This window comes from Pollicipes pollicipes, unplaced genomic scaffold (genome assembly GCF_011947565.3).
Source record: "Pollicipes pollicipes isolate AB1234 unplaced genomic scaffold, Ppol_2.1 Scaffold_5724;HRSCAF=6776_pilon_pilon_pilon, whole genome shotgun sequence".
In the NCBI taxonomy this organism is placed as follows: domain Eukaryota; kingdom Metazoa; phylum Arthropoda; class Thecostraca; order Pollicipedomorpha; family Pollicipedidae; genus Pollicipes; species Pollicipes pollicipes.
This window is the reverse complement of record NW_023596746.1, coordinates 5,290,161-5,301,162: the sequence shown is the minus strand read 5'-3', so window position 1 is coordinate 5,301,162 and position 11,002 is coordinate 5,290,161. Positions and strand designations below refer to the sequence as shown.

The 11,002-nt window shown below is 48.1% G+C and overlaps 1 protein-coding gene across 2 annotated transcripts; it reads left to right on the top strand.

Annotated features, from left to right (window-relative positions):
* The first annotated feature begins 3,344 nt into the window (after positions 1-3,344).
* LOC119103911 (carboxylesterase 1E-like) lies at positions 3,345-6,500 on the top strand. 2 transcript variants are annotated; one of them, XM_037227606.1, is made up of 2 exons: positions 3,345-5,258; positions 6,385-6,500. In XM_037227606.1, the coding sequence occupies exon 1, from the start codon at positions 3,405-3,407 to the stop codon at positions 5,154-5,156; it is 1,752 nt and encodes a 583-aa protein (XP_037083501.1). In that variant the 5' UTR covers positions 3,345-3,404; the 3' UTR covers positions 5,157-5,258; positions 6,385-6,500. The 2 variants fall into 2 exon arrangements, with proteins under 2 accessions (XP_037083501.1, XP_037083499.1); XM_037227604.1 differs by having other exon boundaries at positions 3,345-5,262.
* The last annotated feature ends 4,502 nt before the right edge of the window (positions 6,501-11,002 follow it).

Sequence of the window (11,002 nt, the reverse complement as noted above, 5' to 3'; positions counted from 1 at the left end):
GTGTGGCTTGTGTAGTTCCTAATGTCGCGAAACACACCTCATTAAAAATATCCTTGACCTATTTGACTTGGCATGACACATCACAGAGCAAACCTATTGATGTTCACTACACTTTATCTCATGTCGTTTTACAAAAGTTATTGAAAACTGTTTTCTTCAATGTCGTAGCATGCTCTGTTCTTGGCATAGTAGGGGATGGCTATAAAACTAATTTGACCTGTATAACTTGGCTTGACATGCTCAAGGCCACATTCAACGTTATTTAGGCACGCCTACTGAATGCAGTTTGACGAGACATTTCCAACTTATTATCTCCGTCTCTCTAATTTGCTTAGTTTTTAAGGTTTGGGGGGGGGGCTTCCGAGGCCCCCCATCATAGGGCAAACGCGAAAAGCGCTCTTTTGACGTGGACTAAAAAAACACCAAAAACGGCTAGGTCCATGGTTCCGAGGATGATATGCGTACATAGACCCACAGGTGTACTTGTGCGATTGTTGGTTTCCTCCCCCGCTAGTATTATGCATCATTTAGCATCACGACGCTGTGGAGGCTCGTCCCCAATGCCTAAGGCTGTTTCGGCCCCGTGTTGTTCAGACCTTTCGTGATTTGGCAATTCTACGTTTCCAACATAAATCAAATAATGAGGTAAAATCGTAATTATATTACAATGTTACAAAAACACGCCGCCTGATCAGACTGCCTGCACTTAGACAGCCACCAAAATCGCCAGAAAAACTCAAATTTGGTTCTGACAGCTCTCTGATAGATAGGCCAGATAGGTCAAACAGCTGTCAAAACTGGAGCCCCACATCTTGTTTTAGATTTTTTCGAAGTCGATCTCCAAAAATCCTGAGTCTTCGCTTTGTTTGACAACATAGCGTTACGCCAAGCCATACCTGCAAATTATCCTAAGATCTTTAAAAATAAAAAATTGAAGCCGCGTACCGTGGACTCATTTTCATGACAAGTGCGAGCCCTTTTTGTTTCGCACAACTAGCCCAATAAGGGGCCAAATGTATGCTGCATTTTTGGGACTTCACGTTAAACATGGTGTTACCAGGGCGAGAACAATGTGCGCCTGGCTCGACCAGTGCGTAACAAGAAGAAAAGAACCGAAAATGCTCGAAAAATCGAAACGCAATTTATAACTGGTCCCTAAATATCTGGCTATGGCTGGCTCATGTGTCCCAAGTCTGCAGCAAATATTTGGTTGCTGTCATTGGGCAAGCAAATATCAGTTGAACGGCAGATGGAACTCGATTGCGTTATTGGCCGTTTAACAGCTGGAGGCTAAGACAAGTTTTCGCAGCACACGGAGGCAACGCATCCGGCTTTTGATCAGGTCGTCGAGTTTTTGCATCCTTCAAAATGACACTTAAGTAGCAACATGAATGAGAAAAAATTCCCTTAAAACCAGCGTTCTCGTAAATGAACGTTGCTTCAAAAAATTTCCCTGTACCTAGCACTGCACGACCGTAAGGCAAGGGGGCGAGGAATCGAGGAGGAGGGCAAGGGCTGGGACACACAATTTTCTGATAAATCGATATCAGCCCTTCGGGCATCGACGGTAAAAAATAAACAAACGAGCCATTACCCGTCCCAACCTGAGAGGGCGTTTGTTTTCCCATGCCGGCGGAAATACTTAGTCGCGGTGTGGCAGCTTCTTGTCGGCAAAGTGCAAACAATCATTTAGACCAATTGGACATATTTGGTAAAAGTGTGTACCCACTTTCCTATGCAGGCGTGTTCATTGCTCAATGTCCATAACTTCGCAGTGCGATATTTTTGTGCATTTTCCCGAAGCTTCTCTATAGCCTAGACGTCCGGTTGCAATTTTATTTATGAACTTATTAAAAGTGTCAACAAAGGGAGCAAGTATATGCGGATTGAGAATCATGAACGTCGCATGCGCCTTCGAAATCCATAGAAGCACCGTTTATGGTGCGGTCCAAGCACAACCCGGTGTTCTCAGACGGTTTAGACAGTCAAAAGCCACTGCAGCATGAACGTGAACCATTCGATCCAAGCAAAAGCGATGCGCGAAGAAAATTGCTGCCGCCTTGATCCTTATTTGCGTCACGATTGCGAGAAGCAAAGCTAAGCGGTTACAATTTATGAACTTTGACCTAGGGCTGACCTTGGGCAGTGGACTTATTTGCAAAGAACTTAAAATTTGCACACGGTGTACAAAACGGATTGCGCGTTGCTCCGCCACGTCGTTTACGTTTTTTTGTTTGTTCTTGTTTTTGTTTTTGTTTTTGCTAAACCCGGACACATTAAATGACATTTAATTCCCCCCTCCGGCCTAGCTCGGCCCAGACACTGAATGTGAATACTGTATAATGACGTTACCATACAAGGTATATGAATTTACAAAAGGCTGCAAGATGTGCAATGAACAGAAAACATGCGTAAAATTGCGGGGTCATGTCTTTTTGCTTTCCAAGGCTTCTAAAAAATACGGCGGTGAAAGTGATGTTGAAGAGGCAACGGGTCTTTAGAAGGAGCACACCAAGATAACGCTAGCAGCTGGGCGACTGAGAAATTACAGTCGGAGCCCACTGCGATGCAATATCCAAGGGCGTCCGTAGGATTTCACATTGGAAGGGACACAACTAAAAACGTCGTCAACACCAAATGAAGCTCGGTACAGGCGTACGAAAACTCTTAGCTTTCGTAAAACATCTGTTCACAGATCTGTTCGGTACTACCTGCCTTAATTTAGCAAGGAGGTGGAGGGGCGCAGCACATGCGCCTGGGGCTTCTATGTGCGTTCACCCCAAGCAAAATGGGCTTTCATTTCTTTCCTAACATGTCCTAAATACATATATTTCCAGGCACGTAAGAATCAAGTTGCATCCTAATCCAGACTTAAACTCTAGGGCACAGAAGATATTGAATACGCTTGGACAGCATAGGGAATACCACCGAACGCTCTTCTGCATGTCCTTGTAGTGCCGTGCTAGTATTTGTATGCAACGTAACATTACTGACGTGAGAGAGCCTACTGTAACCAAGATTCGGCCCATTAATCCCAAAGCACATTTAGGAAAATTTAAGCAAATGAAATATTTTCTTCCCCCAGACGGTTGCTAGGACGGGGGCATTGTTCCCTCCCATCCCACAATAACAAGAGACGCGTCCTCTCCCATGCCCTCGGTGCCGCCACGCAACACGTGATACCAGCATGCACTCCTGGCTCAGCGTTGGCGAGCCAGACGCCTGGGGCGACCTTGTGATGCAATTTGCCAGGCGACGCTGATTGGCTGCGCGGCCAGCGGTGGCCTTCAAATATCCCGGAGCATCCTGCGTTGCTCCCATTCCCTGCCGGTCGCCGGGCGCCTGACCGCCTGCGTGGCTGCGGAAGCCCCCGGCGGAGACCAGAAGCCTACCGGTACATAATCATGCAGACCCTGCTGGGTGTGACATTGCTGGCGGCGGCGACGGCGGCGGCGGGATGTGACCACCAAAGGTCCCGCCCACTCGTCGCGACCCGCGAGGGCCTGTTGAGAGGCGTGGTGGGGAGAAGCTCGGCCGGCAGGACCTTCTACAGCTTCAAGGGGATCCCATATGCTCGCCCGCCGCTCGGAGCGCTCCGTTTCCAGCCGCCGCAGCGTCACGGAGTCTGGTCGGGTGTGTTGGACGCCATGGAGCACGGCAGCATCTGCTACCAGCTGAACCCGCTGAAGAACAAGACGCGCGATGGCTCCGAGGACTGTTTGTTCGCCAACGTGTACACGCCACAGTTGCCGTCAGCGGAGGGTGCGGCAGGCGGGCTGCCCGTCATGGTGTTTATCCACTCGGGCGGCTTCTTCTTCGGCGACGGAAACAGCGATTTCTTCGGACCTCAATTTCTGATGGACGGTGGTGTAGTGCTGGTGACGTTCAACTACCGCTTGGGACCGCTCGGGTTTTTCACGACGCATGACGCAAACGCGCCCGGAAACTACGGCCTTCTGGACCAGGTCATGTTGCTGCGATGGGTTCAGGACAACATTGCCAGCTTCGGGGGCGACCCAAAGGCGGTGACCATTTTCGGAGAGTCGGCAGGCGGATCCAGTGTCTCTCTACTGGTGCTGAGCCCCCTCGCCAAGGGTTTGTTCCATCACGCTATCAGCCAGTCCGGCACCTCGATGGCGAACAACGCCGCCTCTGGTAGACGATATGGACTGGCGGAGAAGCTGGCAAATCTCGTGAACTGCTCCACTGATGACGTGTCATCCATGGTGGATTGCGTCAGAGCTGTATCTGCATACGATCTACTCGGTGCGATTCTTATCTTGGACGCCGAACAGGAGAGGTACTTCCTCCCTCGCGTTGACCGCGAATCTGAGTCATCGTTTCTACCCGACGACCCGAGAACGATCCTAGAGACCGGAAACTTCAATTTGGTTCCGTGGATGAACGGCGTGATGGAAGAGGAGGGCACCCTATTGCTTCCAGATCTTCTAATACGCAAGCTGTCGCCAGACGGCCTGTTCGCTGGAAACATCACGCTATGGGGCCTCATGTCCGACCTCGCCACCAAAGCCGAGTCGCCTATCCTGGCCTGCGGCGCCGATGCCCTGGAGCAGGCCATGAAAGTATACAACTTCTACGTCGGCAACGCCACAGTCGGCTTCCACAACCTCCTGCCGCTGGTTCGCGTCCTCTCCGACCGCACTTTCATCGCTCCATTTTCTGAGGAGATCCGGCTAGCCTCAGAGCACGCGCCCGTCTACAAATATCTGCTGGACCACACGGGACCGGGCCGCCAGTCACTAGCTCCGTTCTTTGCTCCAGGAGCGCCAGACTTCGGCCCCACCCACGGCGACGACCTGCTCTACCTCTTCAGCACCGATGAGCGGTCGCCAGTGGTGCCCGGCTCGCCGGACGACCGCATGATCCGCTTCATGGTCAGCGTGTGGACCAGCTTTGCTCGCACCGGCCGGCCGAGTTCTGACGTGCTGCCGATGCCGGACTGGCCCATCTTCACCTCGCAGAGCCAGCGCCACATGCGGCTCAACTCGGAGCCGTCGGTCGGCGAGCGTTTGTTCGAGGAGCGCGTGCGTTTCTGGCAGGGCGTCCCGATCAACGAGCCCTGGCGGCACGCCGTGCGGAGCGAGTGTCCACCGTCGGCTCCTGCTGACGGGGCGGAGGCCAGCCCTGCCGCCTGATGCCGGACACGGAGGGACGTCAGCCGTAGCGGACGACAGAACTCCGGAATTCCGGCCGACCGTGGGTCAGGCACTCTCCGGCTGCCCGTTCGGGAATCGGTGGTGGGTCAGTATTGGAATGTAATCCATGCAATAAGTTGGCTTCAGTGGTTCTTAACAATCACCGGCAACAAATAGGCAATGCCTGTTCCTTACTTTAATCAGGAGGAAGGGGCTCGTGGTCGTCGTTCAATAATGTGGTCAATCACGGCATGTACCGCGATACACCTGTGAGACCAACACGTGTGGTCAGTTGCGTCGTTGTATTGCTGAAAGCACAAAAGCCTTTCCTGGAAGGTTGGTTGTTGCCCGTTGCAAAAGCCCGTTGCAGCAACTGAAATCCAACAGAGTTGTGATGACTCGTCGTTCCTCGGCCTTTTAGAATGTTTTAAGATAAGTCACGGGAAAATTCAACGTGAAATTCTGAATGCCTGTTTTTGTAATTCATGGCATAAATCTGTGGTGAATTTGCTTGCTTAGGTGTGATCCATTTCATAATTCTATAAGTTTAAAAGTCGCCATAACAGGCCTTTGATGCAGGATATTTGTGCTAACCTACTCCTGAGATACCAATGATAAGATTGAGGCAACACCGATATAAATCCATAGAAGTGTAATCGGTTGTGCCTTGAAACACAACATATATGTTTCGCGATGAATTGGGCTTTTCGGAGTCGGTTTTTACGTGCATATATGCAAACAGCGTGATGAATGTGACATGATCAGTGTTTTGTGGCAGACGTGATCAGTCGACTAAGCAGCGTTGTAAATCGTGCCATTCGAGACAGGTGGCTTCGATCAGTGTTCCAAAATTATTTTTTGGTAGAGTGTGTGGATGTAACAAAAAAGAAACTTCAACGGGATGTTGAAATCCGGTGTCAAAATGGGCGTTTCCTAAAACCGGCAACATCGCAGTTGAAACGCATGTGCAAAGGACACACAGTGACGTACATGTGCACATATATATACATATATATATATATATATATATATATATATATATATATATATATATATACATATATGTCTATATACATGGACATATTATCTATATATATGCATATAAACCGGCTATATGCATATATATATATATATATATATATATATATATATATCCGGTATTCAATATCACCAAAGGCGTCCCTCCCAAAACGCATTGTCACTAATCCTGGATCCTTTCCCTTTCCAGACCGCAACCAAAACACCGGCACGATGTTAAACGTCGCATCAGGTTGTTCCGCTGAAAGAGACTAGTGGAGTCCTGCTGACTATTTTTGAAGAAGTGTTTATGATACTCCATTTACATAAATGATGTCCTGAAACCGTTGCCCTTTGTTTCTGCTAAATGATGACATCCCCCTTTACATTCGTCAATGTCCCTGATAACTTGAGTTCAGGCCAAAAATGGGCAAGTGGCTGACTAATATCACCATTCATTTATCAAGCACCAGGTGTCCAACAAGACAGCACATTTCAATTGGAGAACATTGAATAATTGGCACGTTACCAATATGAGGTCCTTTCTTCGAAGAATGAAGCCTTACTTAAATTCGACAGATTCTAAATAACCGGTATTCTCTCCATACACCTCTTCTTCAAACGGAGCTTTAGATGCACGTTAATGTCATACCTAACTCCAGAACTAGATAATAAACACATTACTGTCTGGTTAGGTATATAGGTCCCAACCATGAATATCTTAAGATTTCAGTTCCATTCTGTAAAGAACAATTATCGACAGTTTTTTTTGGCCGTTAGAGTTGCCCGCATCCGCCACCTGGAGGTCACCACGACGGATTGTGTCTGCTTTACATAGAAAGAGCCTCTGTTTCAGCACAAAGCCACGTCAGCACAGGAAAGAGAAAGATTCCGAATCTGACCAATTTATGACCTATACACTATACTGACCTATATACTATTCCAATCTGACCATCATATCGGACAAAACGTCAGGTACCTTTTCACTGAATGCAACGGCACCGCTCCTGAAGGCTACACGAGACACAGACGAACAAGCCGAAAGGTTTCAATGGCCCAGGCAGTGCCACATAACGGTTATGTACAAGTGCAATGTGTATGCCACTGCTAGCCACAGTTCATAAGTCAGTCTACCGCCGCCAGGAGCCGGCCCGCAAGCCAAGAGATCCAAGCTGGAACATCTGAGATCGGATGGACGAACTCAGCAAACAAACGCGCACGAGTGGATGAAAGCTGACAATAAACACACACGTTCGGCACACAACACACTTTTTTGCACGCTATTCGCGGCTATCTGACGGCAGCGCATGCCGAACAGAAGATAGGCGCTGTTGCTGGCAGACAGCCAGCCACGGGCGCTGCACACTGTTCACAGCTCCAACCAACAAAGGCGACGGCCCTGACACTTTGGCTGACTGCCAGAAAAAGCTGTCTAGCATGTGAAAATGTTCATGCTTCAAAACGCACCTCGGTCAGCGTTGACTTAAGTCTCGGCAAACATGAACTGGCGCTTTCGGGGTCTTTTGCTGAGCCTCTGCACTGTGAGTAATTGACGTGCCGAGACTGTTCGCTTCAGAGAGGGGCGGTGAGCTTTTTGCCAGCAATTCTGTCCACTCTGTCCACTGTCCCCAGCCCTCTGTCCACTATCATCACATGTCTGCCCTGTCCGCTGGGCGTCACGTCCTGATCCTGGATCATCGGCTCCGACATCGGCGACTCGATCGTTGTGGTCATTATCACGGCTAGCGCTAGGATCACCAACATCAGCACAGTTATGGTCATGCTCATCATCCGGGCCCCAGCTTCCAGGCTGTCCAATCAGAGCAAAGTTGATATTACGTTGATGCCTTCGCTCTTTCATTGTTAGCTGCTCGCACTTAATCCTAAATTTCCCCAAGTCTTTCAGCGCTATGCCATGGGCTCCAGTGCCATGGCGGGAAGCATGGCTTTTTCGCTTCGAGGTGTGACACAGGCAACGCGTCTATTTCGCCGAACTTTCAAGGGAAACCTTTGTTCGCCCCATTTCGGCAGCGGTAGGTGGCGGACAATGACAAATGAAGAGGCGCACGTCAGGGAAAAGAGGTCAAGCTTATCTGAAGACGAAGGGAAGAAAGGGGTGGTACATTAACGTCGGATGATCAAGCTGATGATGAAGAGTCCGGGAATAGGGATGAGAAACGTGCACTGGTAGTTCCAGGACAAACTTAGCAGGATGAAGAGCGCCAGCGGAATTCAGGAGACATGGGAGGCCTGCAGAGACATGCTTGGTGACCTGCATGGCCTGCCATTAATTTCAGAGAAGATTGCTTCATACATCTTTTAGACCGAGCTATAACAGAGTATGGGGTAAGCCCAGGAACATTAAGGCATAACATACTGTGGAGAAGTAAATGTGAGCAATAATATGGAGGTATTTCTGTACTCAGGTAATTGGAATCATTCTAAAATTATCAACCACAATGCAGAATAAATGATACTTCAAAAAATGGCAACGCTTTAATCTGCATGGCTTCACTGAAACCTTAACACTCCACATCACCACAAATCAGTCATTTCACTTGATATAATACATGCATCAAAGCACCAATCGGGAGCTGAAATACCAGCACCAATGGCAACTTTAATCATCCTCAAGGGTTGCCTAAAAAATTTCAGTACACCAAACAAGTTTTGTTCCACTTAAATGCAGTCAATCATTAACATGAATTCATATGTTGAGGTACACAATGTCGTGAAATTCACTTCGAAGCGCAGTAAGATATTGCAGTTTTGGTGTTTGTTGTGTGGGTCGGTGGCGACGTGAGTTGACCGGCCGGGTCGTCGAGCCGAGCCGCATTCATCCCTCGGCCTGATGGACCTGTTTGTTCGGGGGGGGGGGAGTGGGATGGAGGGGAGAGGGAAGCCCTTGACCATGGCCGGCTGGTTCGCTTTCCCACGCTCTGTGCGCGGAATCCCTCTGGTCCCGGACGGGTGGCGCGCCAACGAAGAGGCATGAAAATGTACGCCCACATATGCATCACATGACACAAACATTGCCCATATCCAATGTGGGAAATACAGCCATATGGTCATAAGCTCTGAATGACAGTAAATGGTACTCACAGAAAAAAATGTTGATTGATTTGACTGGTTGTTTTGTGGTGGAGACGATGAAAGAAAAACAGTGTTAAGACGTCTTAAAGACTGTGAGAAGGTGTGACTTTCCGCTCAGATGTCAGAAAAAACTAACACTGGTTTTGAGCGCTCGCGATGCCGTTATGAACCGGGCTGAGGGCTGAGGCCCACAACGTTGTGAAAGTGCAACGTTGGTCATGTCGGCGTTGACTGCAGACATCCTAATGACTTTGATCTCCTCGCCCTCTGAATGTGGAAGGAAGCCATTTCCCCCATGGCTTATCGCGGTTTCGTAACTTGTTCAAAACAGTCGTGTAGCGCATGTTGTCAACTAAACCAGTTGGCCAGGCAATGTTTCAGTGCTCAAACGATTGTGTGCTCAGTGAAAAAAGCCTCGCAGTATGGCACATTATGCACTGTTGGCCCGCAGCTGGGGCATTTCACGATAAGTCGACAAGTGGCTGACACCTTCATCCATGAGATTTCGATTACAATGCGTCACAAGGGTTGTCATTAGCGCTGAAGTTGCCCGTAACATTTTTAAGTTTCTCAGCTGCACCGTTTCGGAGTTATATCCTCCGGCAGTGCCCGTTTGCGTGATTGCAAAGCTACCATCGGGGGCAAATTTTCCACTTGATTGAACGATAATTTGGAAAATCTAGCCGGCTGATTAGTCGGAAAGCTGTCCTGAACGTTTGTATGTCACTCTTGAAATCATTGCACAGCGCCTAATAATCAGGCCATAACGTACTTTTGCAAGGCATGAAGAACAATTTTCATATGTGGCACTGATCTTTTTCTGATTTGCGCGTGAAAGAGGTTAGTTTGTTCTTCAATGTCCTTATACAAAAAGGTGGTTATCCGCTTGGAAAGACAATCCATGCACCAACAAAGCATGCGCAACGCACGAAAACTGGGTACGGAGCGCGCCATTGGCTGCCCATTATGTCTTTCTATTCATACATATACATTTTCTGTTTTATTGTCTATTTCACTCATGTACATGATAAATTGCAATGTCAGCAATAGTGTTTAAGTTGTAGTATGAACCTGGAGACTTAGGTCTACAGGCAGAGCTCTAAAGTGTGTGCAAAATGCACCCAGAACACTTTATTAGATGTGACGTTAGCATCACGACATGGAATCTTTGTTGTTCACACCCAGGTTGACAAGAATGGCGCAGAATCTGGGTTGTGATGCCATGAATGGTGCGACATGATATGGTTGTTCTGGTGCTGAGCACTGTGAATATCCCCGAACATATCCTTACATGTGTATGCACGATAACTTTTTGTGATTTCCACACTTTTGTATGCTGCAATATACCGTTCAAGGTTATTGAAAGGATTGAGAAAAGATATTGCTATCACGGACAGAATAGTTACTCAGATTATCATCACCATCATGTCTGATACTTTCTATGCGATAACACACACCAACACTTCCATTTCACTGCATGCACGTGGTGAATTAGAATACCCAGAGTTGGATGTATAGTCACAACCAATGCTGGGACACAGCACAGACACTGAAAGAATATACTTGTAACAGTGATTTCAGGAAAAAAACATACGTTTCGCAAGCAAATATCATTTAACAAATTAGCGCAATTTAGCTTGAAACTCGCTTCACGCAACATACGCCAGGCTTAGAATTACCACGTTTGACATTCATCATCGCCCACTGCGCCAGTGGGTGGCTAACGCGTACATTGA